This window comes from Acomys russatus, chromosome 1, assembly GCF_903995435.1.
Source record: "Acomys russatus chromosome 1, mAcoRus1.1, whole genome shotgun sequence".
In the NCBI taxonomy this organism is placed as follows: Eukaryota; Metazoa; Chordata; class Mammalia; order Rodentia; family Muridae; genus Acomys; species Acomys russatus.
In genome coordinates this window covers 97351906-97378665 of record NC_067137.1, presented here as the reverse complement: position 1 = coordinate 97378665, position 26760 = coordinate 97351906, and the positions used below count along the sequence as shown (strand labels likewise).

The 26760-nt window shown below is 47.8% G+C and overlaps 1 protein-coding gene across 1 annotated transcript in view; it reads right to left on the bottom strand.

Moving 5' to 3' along the window:
- Positions 1–25273, bottom strand: part of Adck1 (aarF domain containing kinase 1) — a 100142-nt gene extending 74869 nt beyond the window's left edge. Inside the window, exons 1-3 of the mRNA XM_051149729.1 lie at positions 25168–25273; positions 16907–17052; positions 13780–13863 (exon numbers count right to left, since the gene is read on the bottom strand). Of these exons, the coding sequence (XP_051005686.1) occupies positions 13780–13863; positions 16907–17041 (219 nt within the window). The 5' untranslated portion in view covers positions 17042–17052; positions 25168–25273. The remainder of the gene's footprint in view (positions 1–13779; positions 13864–16906; positions 17053–25167) is intronic.
- Between the last annotated feature and the right edge of the window lie 1487 nt (positions 25274–26760).

Genomic DNA, 26760 nt, shown 5'->3' with positions numbered 1-26760 from the left:
ATTTAAGAGACCAACAGTATTATTACTGGCAACTTGCAGCTCATCCTGCCAGCGAGCAAGCCTGCCTCCACAGATGCCCACAGGAGTTGGGGACCTACACTCTTCAATCTGAAAAGTATCCATTTGGGAACCCAATGGCCAGAAGAGCAGTGGGAAGATGCATAACTAATTTGTTCTCACAGTTGCTCAGAGACCGGAAGAGTAGGGGCACCTCTAGAAAGGCGATTACATACAAGCATAACAAGTGCTACGGCCTTGAGCAGAAAATACACCCAGACAGCCTGCATCCCTCCAGTATCACTTGTTCAGGATACCGACCTGGATGCAGGATGAGCCTCTTCATGTCTACACAGCCTTGCACTCTCATCGCTGACGATAGAAAACAAAACCCCAAGAGATAGGCAAGAAGGTGGATCGGGGCCCAGGGGAGTCTGCGCAAGCTATTGCACTATCCAAAGACAATACAAGCAGTAAACATTGAACCCCTACTCTGATCCAGCCAATGGACAGGACATTCTCCACAGTTATGTGGAGAGCGGGGACTGACTCTGACATGAACTCTGGTGCTCCATATTTGACCACCTCCCCTTGGTGGGGAGGCCTGATGGCACTCAAAGAAAGAATAAGCAGGCTACCAAGATGAGACTTGATAGCCTCTGACCATATAGTGGGGGAGGAGGTCCCTCTCGGTCATAGACCTAGGGGAGGGGAATAGGGTGAAAGCGGGAGGGAGGGAGAAATAGGAGGATACAAGTGATGGGATAACAATTGAGTTGTAATCTGAATAAATTAATAAAAAAAATTTTAAAGAAAAAAAAGGCCTCGCTCTTGGAAAGAGGATGAGGCTGGGCAGTAGGTTCGGGGGCACGTGAAGGGCACTGCAGAGAACCTAGGGAAAACTGACCACGGGTAGCCATTAGATGACGCGAGTGTCAACTTGACTGGGTCTGAAATCAACTAAGAGACACGCCTTCCCAGAAGAATTATCTAAGGGCGAAGGTCCCCCAAGTGGACACTACCTTCCAACAGCAGCCCAGATAGAAAGAGATCCGAGGAAATGGCAGTGCTGCTTTTGCCTGCCTGCCTCTGCTTCTTGTGGTGAAGACCACCTACCCTACTGCTGTTGTTGCTGCTGCCACAGCTGCTGCTGACCTTCAGTAACATCAGAACCCAGCTTCCTGGACCTTCCTGGGAGGGCTGAAGACTGATGGGTCTCTGGGGATCTTTCCAGGCCTTTGGTGCCATCCATCCTCCTGCAGTGAGAAGCTATGGGGTTCTCAGCCTTTCCATAGAACACAGCCACTGCTGGACCACCCTGCCTGTCTGGCTCAGTCAACCTAACTATTCCACTTTGTACACATCCACGCTCTAGTTCCACTAGAGCAGCGGTTCTCAGGCTGTGGGTCTCGACCCCTTTTGAGGGTCGTATATCAGATACCCTGCATGTCACACATTTACATTGCGACTCATAGCAGTAGCAAAATTACAATTATGAGGCAGCAACAAAATAATTTTATGGCTGGGGTCACCACAACATGAGGAACTGTATGAAAGGGTCGCAGCATCTGACTAATACAGATGATGTTAACGCTTGCTAGTCTAACTGCACGCACCAATGACACTGGGATTCCTTAGAACCGTTTAGAGGTGTAGACTGAAATTACAGTTTAAAATTCTTCAATAGTAAGCAAGCAAAAGGATTATGGTAATATATTTTCAGCGTTCATGTCATTACTCTCTGTGCTTTGTAATGACATTCGGAATTTTTCATAGTGAGATTTGTTTTCTCAACAGATCTAGTAGCAGCTCCCAGCCCTGCAGAAGGAAGCAAGGCTGCTAATGATGCCACAATCTTGAGATGGCGGGATTGGCGACACCACCCAGGTGCCATGATCTTGAGATGGCGGTGTCGCCGACCCCGCCCAGGTGCACACTGATGATCTGTGCAGGCCTGGGAAGTGAAAGACAAGGACAGAGGAGCACCAGCGACGGTAGCGAGAGGACTGACCATATGCTGTTGGCCTTGAGAATGGGAAGTTAGGACCATGAGCCAGGAAACTTGGAGCAGCTCTAAAGCCCAGAAAAACACTCGGGTTGTCTTAGTTGGGATTTCTATTGCTGTAACAAACAAACAAACACCATGACCATGGCAACTCTTATCAAGGAAACTATCTGCTGAGCAGTGGTAGCACATGCCTTTAATTCCAGCACTCAGGAGACAGAGGCAGAAAGATCTCTGAGTCTGAGGCCAGCCTGGTCTACAGAGCAAGTTCCAGGACAGCCAAGGCTACACAGAGAAACCCCGTCTTAAAAAAAACAAAAAAGAAACAAACAAACAAAAAAGCACAAAAAAAAAAAAAAAAAAAATACAGAATTAGAGTGCTGGAGGTCAGAAGCCCAGAGTGATTCTGTGGACAAAACGGAAGTGTCAGTAGGTGGCATTCCCTATGGAGGCTCTGGGAGAGAAGCCATCTCCTTGAGTTTTCTGATTTCTATTTATTTATTTTCCTTCCTTCCTTCCTTCTTGGTTTGAGACAGAGTCTCACTATATAAGCATAGCTGGCCTTGAACTCATGGAGCTCTCCCTGTCTCTGTTTCTGCTGTGATTAAAGGTGTATGCCAGCACACCTATGATGGTTTGAAAGAAAATGATCCCCATAGGCCCATAGTGAGTGGCACTATTGGAAGTGTGGCCTTGTTAGAGCAGGTGTGGCTTTGTAGGAGGAGATGTGGCACTAAGGGGTGGTGCTTTGAAGTCTCAGATGCTCAAGGCTGCCTAGTGTCACTCTTTCTTCCTGTTGCCTGCGGATGCAGTTGTAGAACTCTCAGGTCCTCTCAAGCCTGCACGCCGCCATGCTTCCCACCATGGCAGTGATGGACGAAACCTCCGAAACTATACACCAGCTCCAATTAAATGCATTCATTCACTTTTCAGGACAAGGTTTCTCTGTGTAGCCTTGGCTGTCCTGGATTCACTTTATAGACTAGGCTGGCCTCAAACTTACAAATCCTCTTGCCTTTGTCTCCTGAGTGCTGGGATTAAAGGCCTGCACCACCAATACTCAGCAAATGTTTTCCTTTATAAGAGTTGCCATGGTCAAGGTGGTTTGTTTTTTTGTTTTTCTTTACAGCAATAGAAATCCCAACTAAAGACATCCCCTTGACTTTTTCTGGGTTTTAGAGCTGCTCCGGGTTTCCTGGCTCATGGCCCTCGCGTCCCATCTTCAAGGCCAACAGCATCTGGTCAGTCCTCGCACTGCTGTCTCTCTCTCAGGTGCTCCTCTGTCCTTGTCTTTGGCTTCCCAGAGCTGCGCAGATTACCAGTGTGCACCTGGGTGGTATCACCAACCCCACCATCTCAAGATCATGGCATCACTAGCAGCCTTACTTCCTTCTGGCTCATGGTCCTCTCTTCCCTCTTGAGACTGCCCATCATCAGTGTAGCGAGGCAACACGGACACGGGGAAGGAAACTGGTTCATCTTTTGAACAGATGCCAGGGAACCACAGAGCCAGCTCTGGCTCCCCTGAGAGCCTCCCCTCTCCCCTTTCTGGCTCTTGGACAGCTCTTCAGACACAACCCAGGTCAGAGAGCCCTCCTCCACCTCACTTTCAGTTGCTCTTTATCCCATGACTACATTTCATCTCAGCGAGAGCTCAAAATATCTTGCTCCTTCCCAACAGCTCATCTAAGAATATATACTGAACCCACAGTGCTGAGTGACACGGTGGCAAGAAAGAGAGACCAAGTCCCTGTCCCCTTGGAGTATCTGCTCTTGTGAGTTCCACAACTCATACTCACTTCTTGTCCCCTCAAGAACGGGTTCCAGGGCAACCAAAGGAAAAACCCTGTCTCGGGCAGGCGGGGGAGGCGGGATCACTGTATACCCAGCATCCCACACATTGCTGGCATACCATAGATGTTCCCTAAGCAGTAGCTGCTTGATTGTCACTATAAATAGCCATACTTGGATACTCTGCCCAGTGATGAGATATCCCTCACCATCATACAGATGGTCAAGATGGAGGGATGGAAAGGCCTACAGATAGGTTGAGATGGGGGAAGAGGCAACATCCCAGTTCCCAAACTACTCTGCCTGAAGTTAGGTGCCAACATGTGCCACTGTTGTCAGTCAACAGTTTATCTGTATACTTAAGCAAAATTATTCTGCTAATTGGACATATGTCTCATGGCTCTACAAGGCAGAGTCTATTAAAAAGCCTTGCTGTAACAGGCAAGAGCTCGGAGAGGAGTTTTTATTTGGGGACAAGAAGAGTGCTGAGTGGATTTTAATTTGGTAGAAAATAGCTGCTTGGGGCCACAACAGTGAGAAGAGAACCAAGAGCAGCCTGTTTTTTTGTTTTGTTTTGTTTTGGTTTGGTTTGGTTTTGGTTTTTCAAGACAGGGTTTCTCTGTGTAGCTTTAGCTGTCCTGGACTCACTTTGTAGACCAGGCTGGCCTCGAACTCACAGTGATCCGCCTGCCTCTGCCTCCCAAGTGCTGGGATTAAAGGTGTGCACCACCACCACCCAGCTTCAATCACTACTTTTAACGAGCAGTCAGGCCACCTCCGCAGCGGCAGCCTTTTTCTCCACACTTGGTTAATAGGATCAGGCTGCTCCCACACTCCTATTTTAGAGGTGCAGCCACTGAGGCAAGAGTCCCACAACCATCAGACCCACCCAGGTACAAGGCTGTTCTCCTAGCCTGAGGCCTGACCTCCTGAACTCATTAAGGTATGAGAATTATTAAATCCAAGACGAACAGCCCAAAAGGCTTCAGAAGAAATGGCCGAGAGCTGAAGTCACGGAGGGTAAGGGGACAGAGGAGTAACACAGGGAAATCCATGCCTGTGTAAGTGTTGGCTTGAGCAGTCCTGGGCGGTCCCAACCAGGAAGTAGTGGGCACATCCCTGAGCTCCTGGTGTGTGCTTAACAGATGCTTACCTTCTCTCCCCTGGCTCCGCCACCCAGAAAAAAAAAAAAAAAAAAAAAGATGTAGCCACATCCTAGTCCCTGGAACCTACAATTGTAACCTATTTGGGAAAAGGGCTTTGGTCAACATTACTGAGAATTTTCAGAGGTGATCAGCCTAGACTACCTGGGAGCGGATGAAGCTATATCTAAGCCCAATTGTCCTTACAAGAAAGACAAGGGACGATGGAAGCAATCACATGACTGCTTGAAGCTTCCAGAGGAGACCAAAGGGTCATCCCTAGGGGCCCCAGAACCTGCACAGCCCTGTTAGTCCTTTGGTTTTGGGCTTCTGGCCTCCAGAACTACAGGAGAATACGCTTCTGTCATGTTAAGCCATTCATTTTAAGTCATTGGTGTGACCATCGCAGGGAGGTAATTAGCTGTGGCCCACACGACAGGTCACTTCACTCACTTGTGCTGGAGTTTCTTCACCCAAAAGAGGGCTGGCTGAGGAAGAAGGAATCAACCGGGGGGGGGGGGGGGGGAGCGGGGACAGGGGCGAACACAGGCAGGCTCCATGGGAGGAGGGGCAAACAAGAACCAAGCATGATGGTATATGTATGAGGATGACATCGGGAAACCTGGTGCTTTGTATTCTAGCCAAGGAAAAAACATCTCTGAAGTTTCTTTACAGTGAGAACCTTGCTGGCTTGCCGGAGAGTTAAAACAGATAGGAGTCCTGAGCACCGCACCAGCCTTGTAATTACTGTTCAGTACATGTGAACACCTGCTCTTAGCATCAGAGAACCAACCTGTCTCGTAAGGCTGGGATGCATCAAAGATGGCAAAAGCAGGTAGACGCTGGGTTTCCACAGTTCCTCCCTGCTGAGGGCTTTGTATGCGGGGCAGGCGCTGGGGTTCTCTCCGGGGAATAGGGCCATCACCATCCTCAGCACCCATGGAGGCAGAAGATAGGGACGAGTTGAAAGCAGCCCCACGGGTGCAGGCAGTGGGGCTATAGATACACACACGCAGGAGCTCAGCGAATACAGCGTGTACCACCTGAGGTACACGGGCCACAGGCTTCAGAAAGGGATGGTGCTTCAGAGAAGGAGAAGTAAAACCCAGCCCACCAGGTTTCTGTGAGCCTGATGCAGTCCCAGAAAAGGAAAAAAAAGAAAAAAGTGAGCCAGGAGCAGAGTAGAAAGGAAGTGGCCAGACTCATGAGGGGAGAGGAGGTGCCAGTAGTGGGTGGGTACCAGCCAGAGTCTGGCCCAGCATCCCCTACAGATGGTTTTGGCTTGCTTCTCAAAAAATGACCCTACTCTAGTGACAAGGCGGAGGGGGGCGGGAGGAGCATGCAAGAGACAGTTGTAGGTATTGCACAGAAATGAATGCTATTAGTATTGCATTAAAGGGGGGAGAAGGCCAGCAAGATGGCTAGTAAATGCAATTATTTAAATTTTTAAAGAGGGGACTAGAGAAATGGCTCGCTGGTGAAGAGAGCTTGTTGCTCTTGAAGAAGACATGGGTTCAACTCTCAGCACTCACATGGCGGGTCACAGCCACCTATAACTCCAGTCCTAGGGGATGCTATGCCTTCTTGCCACCTCAGTGGGCACCAATTACACACATGGCACACATACATAACATGCGGGCAAAATATATACACATGAAATAAAATGAATACATCTTTTTGGGGGGGGTTCAAGACAGGGTTTCTCTGTGTAGCCTTGGCCGTCCTGGACTCTCTCTCTCTGTAGACCAGGCCGGCCTTGAACTCACAGTGATTCTCCTGCCTCTGCTTCCCGAGTGTTGAGATTAAAGGCATGCACAACCACACCCAGCACATCTAATTTTTTTTTAAAGAAAAGAAAAAGAGTTCAAAACTGTAATTTTACCAATACTAGTTCTTAAATGTCTCATGCAGTTTAAAATACAAAGTCCATATGCAGATATAACAAGATAGGGCAAGATTAATGGTTTCAGTCCATAGCCACTAATGAGCCTAGACCAAGCAAGAAGGTATTGGCATGTGCTTGGGCCTGCAAGCCCAGTCTCCAGGAGAAATCTGCAGTCCCACCATGCTTTCCCACAAGGAAGGCAGTGGCCCCTAAGTCTCTAAGACTGCACCACGGCTCACTCCTGTTGACCAATCCTAGCATCAGAAAGGCTGCAGGATCAAGGCCACTGCACAGAACTGCATGTATTTGTGGTATGCTGCAAGACCTGGGGACAGAGAGGCCAGAAATGAGGTACCGGCTCAGTCCCAGACTGTTTGCCTCACCTCAGAGATCCAATTCTCAGCTGAACCCACCCCAGCACACTGCAAGCAGCTCAGGCTCTGCAGAATTTATCAGTCTCTGAAAAAGCCAGTCACGGAGATAGCAAGGATTCAATTTCCCTTCTCTACGCAGAATTTCGCAGGCAAATGCTCGTGATAACAAGAGAGAGCAAAAAAAAAGAAGACTGAGGGGAACAGGGCGTGAAAATCCACTGTAAGGGATCCACTGCAGGTAGACAGGCCCTGCATGTGGAGAAGAACCGTGGAACAATCACACAGTCCTCACGATCCAGGTGAGGCTTTCTCCAGCATGCGCCCACCCACCCTACTCTACGCCCCCATGCAGGGCTCCTGCACCCCCTAGCCTGGAGCCAGCTGTTGATAGGGTTCAGTCAAACACAGTAATTCCAGCTCACAGAACAGAGCTGTAAGAAGACAGAGCTGAAAAAATAAAATAAAAAAATAAAAATAAAAAAAAAGAAGACAGTGCTGTCTTCCATGCCTGCTTGGCCTCCCCCAGCATGCAGGAGCAGTGACTGGAGGGCAAAGACTGAGCCTCCTTCCGGGCAACATCTCCTGAGCCTCATGCAGCGTCTCACATAGATCAGGTCAGTCCAAGTCAGCTAGAGTGAGAGGCGAATAGAAGAAGGGTTTGGGCAGGACAGTGGCCACGCCTCAGAGGGTATTCCTGGAGAACCACACATTGCGACAGTTCCCCTTTGCAAACCGAGATCCTTAAAGTGCATTTTGAATGGTCATCCATTCTCTAGGGTGGAGGGAGAATTATCCTCAACCCAAGCAGAAGCAAAGAGCTGGCATCTACTCGTTCTTTTGAGGGTCCACTCACCTGCCGGGGGCCAGCCCTGGCGATAGCCAGGTCCCACAGAGGAGATAATGAGCCAGTGAGGGAGAAGTGAGGCAGGCACGGGAGCTGGGGGAATCTTATTAGCCTGAGTGACTGGCAGTCCGGTGCTTCTTTATTTATACAGAACTCAGTAGGCAGGCATGTTGTTCCAAAACATGACATTTTTTTTTTTTTGTCCCTGTTTTTACTTCCTCTTGCTCATAAGTTTGGTCATCATTGATAAACTGTGACAGAACAGAGTTATCTTTTACAATCATTTTCTCTCATCAACCCCACAACTCAACTTCTAAGAATCTTGAGGCATATTTTACCAAGGCATGACAGCCGGTTCTCAGACTCTTGCCATTTCAAGGGCACTAGACAGGAAGAAAATCTCCAAGCCTCCCCTGGGCAGACTGTCAATGTCCCAAGCAGTGTATAGTCAACTTTTAATGAGTAAGAGTGTTAATTGTCATTAGGCCCAAGAAAAAACTCTTCAGGCCAAAGCTGTTGCAGTTGTTATTCAATTTCTGGCATAATACAATGTTTATATCTTATATATTTGTAGAATTTATTTATATGTCTAATCTTGTTCTTTTGTTCCTTGGTCATGTGACATCACAGTGGCCCTGTATGAGCTAACTTGTCTAGGAAGGGGGAGGGGGGAATCTTAATACTTCATTCTATTATCATTTATCCAAATCATTCTTCATCCATCAATATAAGACCCCTCCCCCTTCCCCCTTACCCCCTCCCCCCCACCCCAATGTAGGGCACAGATAACTCTGGCTAATCTAACTTTGTTCCTGTATCCTTTCCTCCAGGGGCATACAACATTCTGGCCACCAATCGTATATGCCACCTAGTCACCTGAGCATACAGTAGGAAGAGGCTTGTAGCCTGATCTGCTGCCAACTCCTCTAGCCCACCGAATCTCAGTTTACTTTTTTATGTTGATTTTGTTCTGATTATCTTGTTCCTGAGTAAGTGCAGGGGCAGATGTTCCAATACCATCTTCGAGCCGGAGTCTCATAAGGAGATCTCTGACATCTATATTCAAGTCACAATCTCCAGGGCACCAGGCGGGGGGTGGGGGGTGGGGCGCACACCTTTAATCCCAGCACTCAGGAGGCAGAGGCAGGTGGATCGCTGTGAGTTCGAGGCCAGCCTGGTCTACAAAGTGAGTCCAAAACAGCCAAGGCTACACAGAGAAACCCTGTCTCAAAAAGAAAGGAAAAAAAAGGATATCTCCCTGAAAAATGAGAAAGGTAGTATGTTCAGGACTTCTCTGAAGAAACCTAAAAACAGTACACCTGGGAGAAGGTATACGACTCATAAGAAATTTCCAATCGATCCAGTAGCCCCAAGTGGTACAAATATTAAAAGACTCCCCCAAGCATGCAACACGGGGCAATCAAGACCAAATGTGAAAGACGGCAAGATGGTGATTGCACCATGAGGCACAGCTTTGCTGGACCTTTGTCAAGCAGCCGTGCTGGCTTTATGACTTTCATTCACTGTTTCCGGGAGATACAGCTATGCCACTTGCCGCTTCCCTGGGGAATATAAATGCCAAATGTTTGTTGAGTTGACTGCTTGTCTGACTGACTGGGTAGGAAAGGGACTTCTGGGGAAGAAGCTCTGTGGCTCTCCTTCCTCTTCCTCTGTGCCCCTCAAGCCCACCCCAGCAGCAACCTGGCCCAGACTCAGCCTCAGACCTGGAGGCAGGAGGCAGAGGGGCAACCCCAGCCACAGGAGCTGGTGAGAATCACCATGCGGATATCTTGAGTTCTGCTTTCTACCTCGAGCAGGGCTTTCGTCAGGCTGGAAGCAGATCAGGAAACAACAGTGCAAGGTGTAAAGAGCATGAGATTGGCCATTGTCTGGGTGGTGCTATCAAGCCTAGGATGGTAGGGGAAGCCAAAGGTGTCTCCTCACCTCCTCGGTCTTCCAGTCCTGGACCTTACACTGGAAGCTAGAACTAGCAGATGCTTCTCAAGTTCAAGGAGTAGTTACATATAAGGTCAACACCACCACCCCTTTGTCCATAAGGTCCTGTCCACTGGTCCAAAAGGGGGCTCCTTTTACACCCAAGCATCCTACTGTCTCAGGATTCTGATAGTTAACATCTGACCCCACCTCTAAATGCACATCGTGGCAATGCCAAATTCAACAGCTCACCCTCTGGCCTGAAGCAGCCTAAGCCAAGGTCAGGCATGACGCTAACCTCTCTCTTCCCTCTCTCTTCCGCTTGGGACAGGAATCTCTGATCAGAATGGTGGGGGGCAGCATGTCCAGCTCATTCATACTTCTCTCTTCTTCTTTGTGGATCTGCTTACCCGCCAAAGAGGCCATCCCCCATGTCCAGCGCGCCCCATCCACAGACCCGGAGTGAGGACGTCTATCCAGTCTGGGGGTGATGTCTAGCAAGCCGACCCAAACCTCATGCTACGACCCAGCAGTTATCAGCAGGACAGCTGACACTCTGGTCTCCTCCCTACAGCAAGCATCCTGTGTCTCCCTGGCTCTGCTGCTCAAGTCCAAACACCACAGTAATGAAGAGAACACATCCTGCTGAGCAGCTGTCCCGGGGCTCAGGGGTCTGCTCAATAACACAAGGGAAGGTCAGCTGAAAGGCTTTGTAGGTACAGTGCAGCCAAGATCAAGGTCCCAGAGAGAGAGAATACAATACACTAGATCACCAAAGAAAAGTCCAGAAGGTGCTCCCTATGCAGAACCAACTCCATCCTGTCCTGTCACTTCCAACCTTTGACTGGACAGCTATACTAGCAGCGGTGCCCTTCTGGATGGTAAACATGTCCAGTCGCACAAGCCTCAGTTATAGGCGTCTAGGCATCAGGAATCTGGCTCTCCGGAGCCCATCCTTACACCCTCAGCTGCCCAGCAGAGTGCCATGTGCTTTCTCTTCTTCCCCACCAGGATGCAGTGTGAGTCATGAGGCCAGCCTGCCAACCTTGAAAGTGCTTCAAGTCACTGACTAGCCTCGTTCGTCCCTTGGCTGACTCTGCAACCTGGAGATGCTGGCTTGACAAGTGACATAATGATGCTTTTCTTTGGGCACTCCTTTATCAGCCGTGATGGCGCCAACACTGGCGCAGCATTCAGTGCCTGCCGGATCCCCCTTCGCAGGCCCGACTCCCAGGAACCAGCCTACATCCTGTTATCTGGGACATCCAGCCATCACATGCTGCCCTCTCATCAAAGGCCTGGCTGTACCTTCCTCACCAGATCCCCAGAGCTGTCAGCTTCTGGAGGAGTCAGGTACCACTGCCTCTCCGATCACTTACACGCTGGAGAGTAAGTCTCTTCACAGCCTGCCAGCTCCTCAGAGTCCCCAAGACAAACCTTATCCTAGTCCTGGCCTGGAAGTCTCTGAAGAAGGTCACTCTGGAGAATTCAAAGGGCCACAGCTTGAAATAAAAGGAGATGGGGAAACTACTCCTCAAAGACAAGGGCTTTGAGATATCACAATGAGTCCTTGGTGCCATGCACTCATCTTTGCAAGGCTTTACTCAGAACTCACTGTGTCCTGGATGCTTGATTCAGTGCTGCAGATTTGGAAACACAGCATACACCAGGTCTGGTTTAAGGACGAGGAAAACAACCACTCCGCAGGGCTAGATGATCTCCCAAAGCCAAGGCACTAACCCAGGATTTCTGAATATAAACCTTAGATTCTTTCTGTGGCCTCTCCAAAGGCAAGGGCACAACCTGACATTGAAATAGACATTAGACCCCCTCCATCCTAGGCATTATTGCTGAAGACTAAATATATAAAAATGAGAGCCCCAATCTCCAATGTAAGAGAACCTACATCTGAGAGAAAGATGTGTAACTAACTGTCTGTGGAAGGAATAAAGACAGGGTGATTAAATTATAGGCAGATAGCTGTGGAAAGATACTCAAAAAATGATGATTGCCTCCAGGCAGGAAAACCGGGTGCCTGAGGAACAAGGGTCATTTTGTCTGTTTCAAATGCTGTGTATTTAGAACTGTGAGTCGCTTGAATGTACTTCCCTTTAAGTAGCACTTTGAGGGTACAATCAGGCAAATCCTGGAAATTCTACAGGAGAAATGATCTGGCTCTCCAACAGGTGAAAAACTGAATAGAAAATAAAATAAAATAAAGGAAGAGAGAAGAAATGTTATAGATTCTAAGAGACTCAGGAAATGTCAACAAAATACAATATATACACAGACACCATGTTTGGATGTAGGTGGAAACAAAGTAACTATAAGCAGACGTCCTGAGGCTGAGGAGATGGCTCAGTGGGTAAATGAGCCAGCATGAGAACCCGGGTTCAAATTCCAAGATTCCAGATAAAAAGGTAGATGTGGTACCATACACCTATGGCCCCAGCATTGTGGGCACAGTGGAGACAGGAAGATCGCCAAAGCGTGCTGACCACCAGCCTCACTCCATGGTAGAGTGAGCCACCACAAAGTGTACACACACACAGTTCACACATACTCACACATAAATAAATACTTTAAAAAGAAGTTTCAGGGAGAAGGGCAATCTGGACATGGACTAGAAGTCACTGTGGAGGGAGGGGGCTACAATCGGGATGTAAAGTGAACAAATTAAAAATAAAAAATAAAAAGAAGCTGGGCGTGGTGGCGCATGCCTTTAATCCCAGCAGGAGGCGGAAGCAGATGGATCGCTGTGAGTGGACAGCCAAGGATACATGGAGAAACTCTGTTTTGAAAAGTCACCCCAAAAAATTAAAAATTAAAAAATAAAAAGAAGTTACTGTGGAATTGCTCACCTTGTTACTTGTGACCCCAATATCACAGTGTGGCTTTTCAAAGGTCTTTCTCTATTAGAGACATAACTGAAGAACTGACACATGAAGCAATATGGCACCTGAGGTTCTGTTTAAACACTTCCAAGTAAGTAAATAAGGGAGGGAGCCATCAGTCCTTCCTCAGGCTGGACAGCCCCAAGGGAGAGGGGTGTCCCAGCACTCTGCTCTGCTCTCTTACTTTTGGGACTTTGTGGATAGTTACAATGTCCATAATGCAGAGTTTAAGTTAAAACATTTCATTAACCACTCTACTCACAAAGGATACTGGGAAGCAAAGCAGCCCAGCACAGAAGAGAGGTGCCAAGTTGAGTCCAGAAGCATAACTGAGCATTCTCTAAGGACAGTCGAGCTGCAGGGGCCACCTGAGCGAAGACACGCCCATCTATTCCCAAGCTCTATGTTCCACCTTGTGTTCAACCCCTCCAGCTCCCTGACTCACCCACATCAACTACTACATTCTGACTGAGGAGATGTGTGTGATCCACAGTGCCACTCCTACAAGAGGCCCCAAGTGGCCTTTAGAGGGAGAGAGAAAAACATTAACCTCTTTCTGCCTAAGAACACAGCTTACAAGTTATTAGGCCTTCGGAGGCAGCCTACATCTCTGCTGTCATCAGAAACACACAGTGGCCTCCCCAACTGCACTCTATAAATAATGGCCCTAGTGTAGGATACCTGGCTTTATGCAAAATGGCAGCCCTAAGGCTGCCTAAGGAGCCTAAGGCACCTGCATAGGAAGGAGGAGGTGGTCTTTCATTGCCTTTGTCTCAAACACCATGCCAGTGGTCTACCTCAATGCCCACTCTGTCCTCGACTCAGCTTTCCATAGGAAGTAAACTGGCTGTGCCCGCTCTTCAGACATACCCCATCCTGGCCCAGTCATGACAGGTTCCATAGGTCACTTACCTGGGATCGACGCTGCAAATACTCCTCGGAGCCATATGGGACACTCCTCAGGGAGGTGAGGTAGTCATAACTGATGACAGCTGTCTGTGAACCAAGGGAGGAGAAGGCTTAACACTGAAGACATCAGTACCACACCTCTGCCCAAGCCCTGAGCAGGAGACCCACGCAGGAGATCCTGGCTCCATGGGAGTAGCTGGCCCCAACCCCTTGGATGCTCGGCCACCAGATCTTAGCCTAGATGCTCCTTCCTGGCCTTCAGGGGTGAACACAGTGACATTTCTCCAGAGAGGGCCAGTCTGAAGTGGCCCTCGGGCACCAGGAACCTCGATCGTGACCACCCACTTCCGAACTTAGCTTTCCCATTTGCTTCCTTGTTTGTGAACTGTCTGAACTCAAGGGCGGGGTCTTCCTGCTTGTTAATGCCCTCCAGCATCTTTTACACTGCACAGGTAGACTTTCCATAAATACTAACTAAGTGGATGCTCTTAAACTTGAGTTTCCATTCTAGATCCTTGGGCCAAACCCCCTCAGTGAGGGACCCTTACCCAGAGTCAGTCAGAAAATCACAGGCTTCTGCCATCTCTCCAGCACGGAGGAGCCCTGAGATCAAGCCTTCCTTTTCAGAGCTGAGCAACTAAGGACCATAGAAACTAAGTTCTGAGATTTATATTCCAAAATATTCATCTGCACTCCCCCCCCCCCAAAACCTGACTCCATTCCACCTCTATGTGCTGGGCGACAGCCATCAGCAAGGTTTGCTCACTGAGTGTGGAACCAGGATAATCAGGGCCAGAGGTCTTCAGAGGATGCAGTCACTGTTGGCTCTGCTGGCCTAGCTGGGTCAAAACTCAAGGCTTTCCCTTTTTCTACTCTACCAACTTTTTTCTTTTGGATGGTAGCCAGAGCCTAAATATGCCTTGTCACTTAGTTGATGCCCCCCTCTCTCTCTCCCCCACTCCTCCCTTCTCTCTCTCCCCCACCCCCACTCTTTTCTCTTCTCTTCTCTTTTCTCTCTCTCAGTTTTTGGTTTTTCAAGACAGGGTTTCTCTGTGTAGCCCTGGCTGTCCTGGAACTCACTCTGTAGACCAGGCTGGCCTTAAACTCAGAGATCTGCCTGCCTCTACCTGGAGTACTGGGATCAAAGGCATGTGTACCACTACTGCCCATCATGGCTTGTGGAGGGGGGGGGGGGGTTGTTGTTGTTGTTTTGGTTTGGTTTTTGGATTTTTTTTTTTTCATTCTTTTTCTAATGTGCCATTCCATACCACGTGGCTGACTCGGTGCCAGCTTAACTCTTTCCCTATCTCCCTCTTCTGGGCAACTACTGAAACTGGCAGCTTGCCTGACCCAAACTTTTTCCTTTAAACTCTAATAAAACTGTCCTTGAAAAGGAAAAGGAAAGGATGCACAGCTTGGTGGCTGATTCATGAAAGTGCCCACTGATACCTTCCTGCCTCCTTCTGGCTACTCAACCTTAAGGGTGCACTCAAATCCTGCTTCCTTCAGATGCTCATCCTGACTCCCAGGCCCCAGTGCTCACTCCTGCATCTGACCATAGCCGCAGTCCTGACATGTGCCTGGCTTTCGGCCACTTTTAAATGCACCCATATGTGCACTCCATGACCAGAGGCTCCTTCAAAGCTGGATCTAGATGAAACAGTTTGTTTTTACTCCTCAAAACAAACAAACTAACAAACAAACAAAAAAAAAAAAAACAGTGGTCCCCAAAAGCCATGGTTTCATATCCCATAGCCTGTTATTCAAAACCCATATGCCTATTTGACAGGCGCCATGACAGTGCTCGATGACACTGGGTTCTCAGAAAATAAACTAAGCAAGCTACATTATGATGCACATCCACACGGGTGCAAAACAAGAGCAACTGTGATCTCTGCTTGCCAACAGCAATAAAGGAGAGAGAACATGATGTGTTTGGCTGGCAGTCTATTCTGCAAAGACTGTACAGCAGTCTCTGGGAGGGGAGCTGTCAGCAGAGTTAAAAAACCACGATAGGCAGGCGGTGGTGGCGCATGTCTTTAATCCCAGCACTTGGGAGACAGAGGTACGCGGATCACTGTAATTTCGAGGCCAGCCTGGTCTACAGAGCAAGTTCCAGGACAGCCAGGGCTGCACAGAGAAACCTTGTCTGGAAAACCAAAAGGTGGTGGGGGAAATGGGGCGGGGCTGTGAGAGCAATGATGGGGGCTGGAGAGATGGTCAGTAGGTAAGAGCACTTACTTCTCTTACAGAAAGCCTGGTTCAGTTTCCAGAACCCGATGGCTCAGAACCATCTGTAACTCCAATTCCAGTGTATCTGACATCTTTTTCTGACCTCCAAAGGCACCAGGCATGCACATAGTACATATATATACATGCATGCTTACATACGTATGTACATACATGCAAGTAAAACATTCACAGACATAAAATAAACTAAATAAATCTAATTTTTTTCCTAAAAAGACACAACACCAGACCGATATTGCTATTGAACTGCCAGTGAAAGCATCTAAAATCAAACATTCACTCAGATTCTCCATTTGGAGATGGATAGAGTTCCCCCAGCCCCAGACAATCCACATAAAAATGACATATCCAGAACTCCTCAGATGAGCTCACTAGAACAAGATCAAGCTGCTGATCTAAAGAAGGATTTCTTTCGACTCAGGATTTCAAAGTGTTCAGCCACAGTTCACTTGGCCCCATACTCTTGCCAGACACCATGGTGGTGGGAACCTGTGGTAAGGAAGGCCTCCTGAGGAGTTCACCTCACAGCAGACAAGAAGCTGAAAGACAGCAGGCAGAACGGAACTGCCAAAGTCTTCTATCCTTGGCATTTTCCAAGGAACACTGTCCCTCTGAGTCACTGCTACAGTAAGACACGGAGTCTCTACCTCAAGGCTTCAGAACAGGGACCTGGTACAACCCTGTGTTCAACTGCAGAGTGGCAGGGGTTGCGTGTACAGGAATGAAGGTCTGTGAGGCTGCACATCCAAGCCTACAGCTCTGCAGACAGAGCTGACAGGCCTGCATCTCCATAGAGCTCAGCACGCCCACCTGCCGCACCTATGGACCGCCTACAGTGATGCTGTGATGCCTCTGCCGCCCCCAAAGGAGAAAAACCCACCGTAGCAACAGCTCTGCCCACCCTGACAGCACCGAAGTCATTAGGGTCCAAGAAGTTGTTGCTGTAGAGGTAGACACCCGAGGCAGCAAGAGCCACACTGGTCCACGAAGCAAGCTTGAGAGCCTTTCTGGCCATGTCCCCAGACCCTATGCACGAAAAGAAGGTCAGGAAAGGTTAGCAATTAGAGAGTTTCATAGCGGGTCAAATCCAGAATTCAAATCCCAGCTCTGCCACTCACAGACAGTGTGACCTTGTGTCATTTTCTTGATCTCATAGGACCTGGGTTTCATCATTTATAAAACAAGAATTAATACCTACCTCAAAATTAAGATGAAGTGAAATAATTACATAAACTGCTTAGCGTAGCGCCAGATACAAATCAACTCCCAACGCCTTCCTTCAACAGCACCAGCTGCTATTCTAGCTAGAGTGGAGAAGGTGAACAGCCTACAGTTCTTACCTACATGACGTTTACACTCTAGGGTAGGGTGGCAGAAAAGCAAAAAGATACATGACCACTATGAGAGCTTCCAGAAAGTGGTAGGAAGCAGAGAGTCAAGGGGTATAGGGTCCAGATGAAGGGTGCTTCTAAACAGGAAAAACAGGAAAGGCTTGCTCGCTTTTGGCTCTTGTAACTAGTATTGCACCAGCCCACAGCCACAGGCATCTTTAGCCTTTATGCATAGGCAAGCCTCTGTGCCAAAATGGTAGCTGGGCAGAAGCAACCAGTAATTCCCTCATATCTGATAGTCAAGGTGTTTATTGCAGTCAGACAGGTTAGCCTGTGCTCCTTGATGCTCTTCTGTCCATGTACAGTCCTGGGGGGTCCTACTGGGTACCAAACTCCTACCACTGGGCAGAAAGATCCTGCCCTCCTTACTCATACCTCCTCAAGCCACCAGGTGGCTACAACAGACATTCTTTGGGGACAATGTCAACAATCCCTGAGTACTTCATATCCAGCTAACACCCTTGACCCAGCTGTAGGTGCCAAGGGACAGGCCCCAGACAGAAAGGTGTGAACACCGCCAAGCCTCCTGTCCGCACTGAGCCTCCAGAGACACAGCAGCAAGACGCAGGTTGTCGTTTCAGAACTGTGGGCTCTGGTCCTGTCTGTCACTTCATTTCCTCCCTGTGTGGAAGCCACTGCTACAAACATCCTCATCTTTGCTTTCTCTGTAGTCTATTTTGACTCATGTTTGATTATACAGACACAAGCTTTTCTTTAAATATACACAAAGTACATCTTTTTCCATTCTTTTACTTTCGACTCAGACTTCATACCATTTCTTTAAAGAACATGCAGTTGGCTTTCTAAATTTATACTCAAAATAGCTATGTGTCTGTGTTGAAATTTACCATCTTCTTCCAGCCTTTCTTGTTTTTCCTACCTGTTCTGCTTCACTCCTTTCTTTTTTTCACGATTTAATTTATTTGTGTATACATTATGAGTCTGTATGCATTTAGGTGCCCATGGAAGACAGAAGAGGATGTCAGAGTCCCTGGAGCCAGAATTGCAGGCAGTTACAAGCTGCTAGACATGGGTGCCGGGGACCATGTCCGGTCCTCTGAAAGAGCAGCAAGCACTCTTGGCTAAGCCGTCTGTCCAGGTCCTTTCTTGACCTTTTGTGAACACAAAGATACTTCGCATTGAGTTCGATTATCTTTCCTTTTGTTGCTGCCTCAGTTACTGTCCTGACACTGGGAAGAGGCACCATAACCAAGACAACTTATAGAAGAAGCATTTAATCAGGGGCTTGTTTAGTTTCAGAGGTTAGACCATGACCGTCCTGGTGGGAACATGGCAGCAAGGACACAGGCATGGAGCTGGGGCAGGAGCTGAGGGCTTGCATCCGAACCCACAGACAAGAGGCAGAGGGTGAGAGAGACTGAGCCCGATGTGAGCTCTTGAGGGTAACCTTCAAGCTTACCCTCAATGACACACTTTCTCCAACAAGGCCACACCTCCTAATCCTTCCTAGACAATCTACCAACTTGGTCTGAATGAACCAAATGTTTAAATGAATTCAAACCAACGTCTGAATCAACAAAACGTTGGAACTGATGAGCCTGCGTGGGGGATACAGTCTCATTCAAACCATCACAGCAGCCTTGTTTTCCCAACCTAGCATATGTAAAGTATGGTCAGAGGAACACCGGATCAAAAATCAGCCTTTGTGACATTTCAAAAACCAGGTTGCTGGATCCCACCCTATTGTGGCTTACTAAATCACCAGCTCTGAGGTAGGATCTGTCTGTGAATAAGATAGTGGGTGGTTTCACTCAGAAGCTCAAGTTAGCATTCTTCTCTATCTACGTTCCAAGTGAATGCAGAGGCCAAAGTATTACAGGCATTCACTCCACTTTATTATTAATTTGTTTATTGATAAACGCCACCAGTGGAGGAGGCAGATGGAGGCTACACTGTTAGAGATAAAAGCAGAGTTTAATGGTTAACATCCACCACCAGCTAGCTCTCTTGGATGCCTATCAGGTCAAAAGTAGAATTTATGACCACTGTTCCATTTTATTAGGAAATGGTCCCCTACAGGCTCATGTGTCAAGCACTTGGGCCCCAGCTGCTGGCCATATTTTGGGAGATTCTAGAAATGTAAGGAGATGGGGCCTAGTTGGAAAAAGTAAGGCTTTGAAGGTTAGATTGGTTCCTGGCCATTTTCTCACACCCTGCTTCCTGTCCACCAAGAGGGGAGCAGCCTCTGCCACGTGTTCCTACCACCACGATGCTCTATCCAAGACCCTGGGGCGGGGGGGGGGGGGGTGGCCAAACAACCCTGTTGAGAAACTACTAGCAAAATAAATTCCTTCTCCTTGCATTTACATTGGACGACATAGCAACAAGAAAAAGAACTATTATGATACGACCCGTGGTGGTTTGAATATGAATGGTCCCACAGGCTCATATATTTGAATGTGTGGTATCAGGGAGTAGCACTACTTGAGAGAGGTTTAGGAGGTGTGCTCTTGTTGGAGTAGGTGTGGCCTGACTGGAGAAAGTGTATGTTTCAAATGCTCAAGCCAGGCCCAGTGTCTGTCTCTATCTCTCTCTGTCTGTCTGTGTGTGTGTGTGTGTGTGTGTGTGTGTGTCTGTCTCTCTCTCTCTCTCTCTCTCTCTCTCTCTCTCTCTCTCTCTCTCTCTCTCTCTCTCTCTCTCTCTCTCCCTTCCTGTTGCCTGACAATACAGATATAGACCTCTCAGCTACCTCTCCAGCAGCACGTCCACCTGCATTCTACCATGCTTCCCACCATGGTGACAATGGACTAAACCTCTGAAGTGTAAGCTAGCCCCAATTAAATGCTTTCCTGTATAAGAGTTGCCGTGGTCATACATACTGTCTTCACAGCAATAGAAACCCTAAGATATAGACATTTCTCTAAGAACTCAAGACCAATTTAGAGGTAAGCATAGTAAATTAGCTATTACAATAATTCTTTGCCCCCAGTGTTGAAATGATTATTAATATTTAGTATCTATTCATAATTTTAGTAGAGTCAGCAATTACTCCTTATCCATATATATGCCCAAATAACCACAGTGCTGGATGGCTCAGCTAGTAAAGTGGCTGAGGATGATATGAACAGGCCTTCCCACTGCAGGTGTTCAGTCAGTCTTTTCTTCTTTATTAAGATTTATTTTGGCCTGTGGGTTAGGGTATTGGTGGGGGTGTTCTCACACATGTGTGTCTATGTCTGTGTGAGTGTGTGTGCATGTGTGTATGTGCATATTTTTGTGTCTGTGTATGTGTGTGTGTGTATCTGTGTGTGTATCTGTGTGTTTATGTCTGTGTCTATATGTGTCTATGTCTACATCTGGGTGTGTGTCTGTTACTGTCTATATGTATATGTCTTTGTGCCTGTATTTGTGTGTCTGTGTGTCTGTATCTATGTCTGTGTCTGCTTATGTGTATATGTGTGTATACATATTTTTGTGTCTGTGTGTGTGTGTATACATGTGTGTGTCTGTGTGTTTATGTTTGTGTCTGTATGTGTCTACATCTGGGTGTGTGTCTGTGTCTGTTGCTGTCTATATGTGTATGTCTGTGTGTGTGTCTGAATTTTTGTGTGTACATGTGTCTATATCTGTCTGTGTCTGCGTGTGTGTGTCTGCATATATCTCTGTGTGCATGCATCTCCATGTCTGTGTATGTGTCTGTGTATATATATGTGTGTATATGAATATGTGTATACATATATACACACACATGTGCCTAAGTACCCCTAAAGGTCAGAAGGGGAACATCGGATCCCCTAGAGCTGGAGACACATTTCTGAGTCACCCAAATTAGGTTCTGAGAACCAGAGCCAACACCCGAATAAGCAGGTGAGTGTGAGTCTGAGCCCACATCCACAAGTCATCATCTCGCCAGCCCCATCTTCCCTTTTTTTCATGTCATCTCTTTGACAGGGACACTTGGGACTTCAAGACACCAAGGTCCTTAACTGCCGGCTGGAAGTGAATACAGCTGCTTCAGAAGACAACTCTAACATGCTCCCAAGCCCCAGGAGAGCCACACCTGTGGAAGGCAGTGTCTGGAGCTCTGGAAATCAATGGCGTGTCAAAGATCAAGCAATATTCCTCCTCACTGGAAATAAGCACACGCAAGCCTGGAGCACGGGCATGGCCGTTTAATTGACACATCAATGAGAATGAACTCTGTCCCTGGGCCAGAGGAGATGCCCAAGTTCATCGTGAAACCGTGGATCAGCTGGACACGTGGAAGTCAATGGTCAAACAAAAATGTCCATCTCAGGGCCCAGAGAGCTGGCTCAGGTGTGAGCTTGGCTGCTCACAACTGTCTGTAACTCCCGTTTCAGGGAATCTGCCACCCTCACACAGACATGCATATAGGTAATACATCAATGCACATAAGATTTTTTATTTTAAATCATTATTTTAAATATCCATCTTGAGCCAGGAGTGCTGGTGGTGCACACCCATAATCCCAGCACTCAGGAGACAAAGGCAGGCAGATCTCCGTGAGTTCGAGGCCAGCCTAGTCTACAAAGAGAGTTCCAAGACAGCCAGGGCTGTTACACAGAGAAACCCTGTCTCAAAAAATTAAATTTTTTTTAAAAAAAGGAAAAATACTCCATCTCAAGATATGAAATTGAAGCCGGGCAGTGGTGGCACATGCCTTTAATCCCAGCACTTAGGAGGCAGAGGCAGGTGGATCACTGTGAATTCGAGGCCAGCCTGGCCTACAAAGGGAGTTCAGAACAGCCAGGGCTATTACACAGAGAAACCCTGTCTCGAAAAAAAAAATTTTTTAATTAAAAATAAAAAAGATATGAAATTGAGCACTTAGTGTAAATGGCCTTTCCAACTATCATCTACAGGCTCCCCCTTCCCAGGCCACATTCTGAGATAGCAGGCCTGACATTACATCCACGCCCCACCTCACCGCCTCAGTGAACAAGAAAGAGGACAGCTTGAGGGAAGTCACTCAGGGTGTAGAGGAATGTTAATTCTGAACATGGCTGCTCTGGCAAGAGATCACATCCAAAGACCTTCTAGGTCTATGTGATCCAGCCGGCAAGAGATAACAGCCAAAGATCTTCTAGGTCTGTGTGATCCAGCTGGAATACAAACACACCTTTAATCCAGGAGACAGAGGCAGGCAGATCTGAGTTCACAGCCACCCTTGTATAGAGCAAGTATCAGGTAAAGAAAAGCTGAGATCCAGGTGTGGTGATACACGCCTTTAATCCCAAACAAAGGTAAAGTTAGTCTGTAGAAGGAAGCACTCAGGTTTGAAAGTGATGAACTCTGGTGCCCCATATTTGACCACCTCCCCTTGGTGGGGAGGCCTGATGGCACTCAAAGAAAGAATAAGCAGGCTACCAAGATGAGACTTGATAGCCTATTACCATATAGTGGGGGAGGAGGTCCCCCTCGGTCTTAGACCTAGGGGAGGGGAATAGGGTGAAAGTGGAAGGGAGGGAAGAACGGGAGGATACAAGTGATAGGATAACAACTGAGTTGTAATCTGAATAATTAAATAAAATAAACAAATAAATAAACAAAAATAATTTTTAAATGACCGGGGGGAAAAAGAAAGTAATGCCTAATTGAGTGGCAGAAAGGGTGACGAATCAGAGAAGATTTGACAGAATAGGACACACCCAAGAGGAAAAGGGAAGCTACTTAAGAGGCACAGAGAGGTGGGGAGGAAGGAGAAGAGAGAAAGGAGAAGGAGAAAGAAAAGAGAGAGGAAGAGAGTGGAGAGAAAAAGAGGAGGGAGAGAGAGAAGAGGGAGGGAGGGAGGGAGAGAGGGAGAGAGAGAGAGAGAGAGAGAGAGAGAAAGCACAGTTTTACCAGGACAGTAATAGAAAGATAGGTTGTAGAGAGATAACTCAGGAAATAAGAAGAAGCCAGAAGATTAAAGCAGATTGTTGAGTTAGTTTGTGGCCAAGCAGAGTAATTCTGGGCCAAAAGAGAAGCCAAATTAAATAAATCCGCTGGGAGCAGAGTTTGAGCCAGAACAGCTGAGTTGAATACCCCCCCAAACCCACCCCCTCCCCACCCCCCCCCCAGCCTGGCCCAGAGCTCAGACAGAACAAGAAAAGGAGAGATCATTAAGCAGTAAGTCTCAGAGGCTGAAAACATTCTAGGCCTAGGTTAGACTGTACAGAGGCTAGAAGCTTCCAGGACTAAGTATAGGCTAGCAGAAGGAGGCAGTTAGCTTCCCAGATAATAATTGAAAGAGGAGAATAAAAGTTACTTTTACATTAGGGAGAAAATTCTCTTTATCCCTAAAAGTGACTTTCCATTTCCTACAGAAATTATTGGGACTATTTTTTTTTTTCCTGGAATGTTCTCTAAACCAGAAAAGACCCAAATATACTCTTGGAGAAAGCAAACAAGATGAGTCCGTACCCCGGGACAGCTGACCTAAGGAGGCACACAGACTTCCCCATCCTACAGAGAGAGAGTTTTAACTACACTTCTTAATGTGTAATGGCCAGAGGTTGCTCGGATCAATACTAATTAAACCTAGGAATCCCAGACCAATGGCAAGGTTCCTCAGCAGATAAGGAAAATAAATCTCACCCAGGCACAGAAAAGAAACCTCCTACCATTAAGCTCATCTCAGGAAAGAGGGACTAACAACATAAGGCCAAGAGCAAAGGGCGTGCAGCAGGCGAGCGGGCTTCCAAACAGTGCTTAAATAAGCAGCTCGCGTGACTTGCACAGCTGGCCACTCAGGTGCACACCATTGGCGCTTCACTCTACAGACAAGGAAGCAGAAGGAAGCTTGGATCCGGGTGTGTCTGTGCCACCAGCAGAGTAACAGGAGCACATGAACATGGGTCCTGGAGTGGCCAGCGATTCTCTGTCATGGACAATGAGACCTGGGTGACTCAGTGGGCTGTTCTATTTGGGGCCAGGACAGGAATGGATGGCTATACCGAACCCATTCACCAGCTCCTTCTCGGACCAAAAAAAAAAAAAAAAAAACAAGGGGGCTGGAGGAAGTATTTGGAAAGAAATAAAATGCAAATCCTCTCAGGAGAAGTAAAACCTCACGCTGTAAGGCCTGTTGAATGTCAACCAAATAACACAGTAAAATAAATTATGATATAACCCAGGAACAAAATGACACAAGTGATAGGGTTACATGTATGTCAAGTAATGGGCGGAGGGGTGCAGGGTGTAAAGCAAGTCCCATGGGTGGTACAACAACAGTGAACCTGGCCAACAGAGTGGGGTGAAAACCCTTAACCGTAACCAGGTGTGAAGAGTTTATGGATTTCTTTCCTTATAAAATAGTAGCATTCAAATTATAGTCCCCAGGATAGCAACATCACATCCCCTGGATTCGTTGTTGGACGTGCTGAGTCCAGAGTTCAAACACCATACTAAAACCAGAAGTTTGGAGGGGAGCGGGCAGAATTCTGTACGGTAACAAGCCCTCAACACAAGTCTGCTGCACACTATACAGTCTGAGAACTACAGTGACAAGAAGACACTCAAAGAAAAAGTGTGACAAAATCTAATTCCTATCAAATCAGCAACTATTTCTTGAGTGCCTCCTAAACGCTAAGCTTCCTCCCCACTTGGTGGCAAGTAAATGCCACTGAAGAACGTCTCCTACAGGCGTCTCTCCTCACACCAGCTGGAAACACCTGAATCTGCAAGGTACGGGGATCAAATGCAGACTGGCGCCTGTTGCAAGCCTAGGTGACCTGATTTCTGGGGCGCCCCCTGCTGTTCACCACTCCACGCTCACCGCACCATCTACCTCTGCGTAGGAGCTCACGAGGCCAAGGTATGAAGGCTTCTGAGAAGCGGAGCCATTCGCAGTCCCTCTCCACCTCTGCGTATTCCAGTGCACGCAAGGTTGGGCCACCCGAGTGGCCGGTCCACGCTAACGACCGCTAGGGCACTGAGCTAGAGAATCACAGCGAAGGGGGCGGGGCACTGCGAGTCACCTGAGCCACGTGGTCGCGCCTGCTAGGGTGACAAGGTCACACGCCCTAGTTTCCTCCCAGCTTCGCCAGGGATACAAAGCCTGAGCCTCAGGCGGCGCGAAGCACGTCTACACCAGATCCCCCGCGCTCTACGTCCCGCGCGATCTGGAGGCCAGGTCGGCCCGGGATCTGTGCGCGGGTGCTACTCACCAGGAGGGAAGGGGAACAGCCCTGCCGCAGCCTGGAACCCAAACCCCAGGAAACCGTGAATCCGCCACCTAGGAGCCTACTGAAACCGATGCCGCGCAGCCTGCCGGGACTTGTAGTTCTCTTCAGTTCCTTAGGCCACTGGCACCAGCAAGGGCCACTGCAATAAGGAGACTACAGTCGTTCTCAGTCCCTGAGCCAGAGAGGAGCTTTCCTGCTGTCGTCTCTCTGCCTAAGATACTCACACGGAATCTTACTCGGAATGTTTTTTCAGGAGTCAGGTTGTGGATTTGTGTTTACTGGAGGATGCAGTTGTGGATCTGTAGATTTTTAAATAGTAAGAATACGCAGATGGACCTGAGTTACCTGTGATTCTGATGTATTGACCTCTAACGACAGAATATTGACATACAAGATGTACTTTGGAAACACAAGGCATCCATTCTATAAACATCAGAAGCTATTCCAGTGGCCCTTCAAGCTGATCTAAAGATTATATGGAAAAGCACAGGATAAAGCATAATCAGACATTATTGAAAAAGAGCATGCTTCGAGGACTTGGCTTTCCATATTTCACATGTACAATCAGGCTATCAAAATTAAGACCATGTGACGTTGACACCGGCGGGAGTAGAGGGATGGAACCTCCTACAGAGCCCGGAAGCCTCCAGATCTCTGTGGAAGCTTGATTCTGCTAGGCAGATGTTCCAGAACACTGTGGGAAGGTGGAGGCCTTCAGGTCATGAACTGAACACTAGTTATCTGCTGGAGACTTTAACTAGCTCCACATGCAGAAACTAATTTGAAGTCAAGATTCTAACAAGAAAATCAAGGTAACTTTTAAAGGAAAATATCCCCATGAGCTCAAGACAGGCCTTAAGTGAATTGTATTAAATTTAAGAACTTAGCTTCATTGAAAGACAGAAAAGGCCACATAGTTGGGTGTGGTGGTGCGCTGTGAGTTCAAGGCTAGCATGGTATACAAAGCAAGTTCCAGGACAGCCAGGACTACATAAAGAGACACTGCCTCAAAATATAGGTGGAATACTAAAAGAAAGGGGATGCAGGGAGCCACATAGAGACCGGAAGACAGTGACTGCAAGGGCTGGAGAAATAGCTCCTCAGTTAAGAGTACTTCCTGCCCTTACAGAGGACCAGAACTCCATCCCCAGAACCCAGAAGACAACTCACAGCCACCTGAAACTTCCAATGCCCTC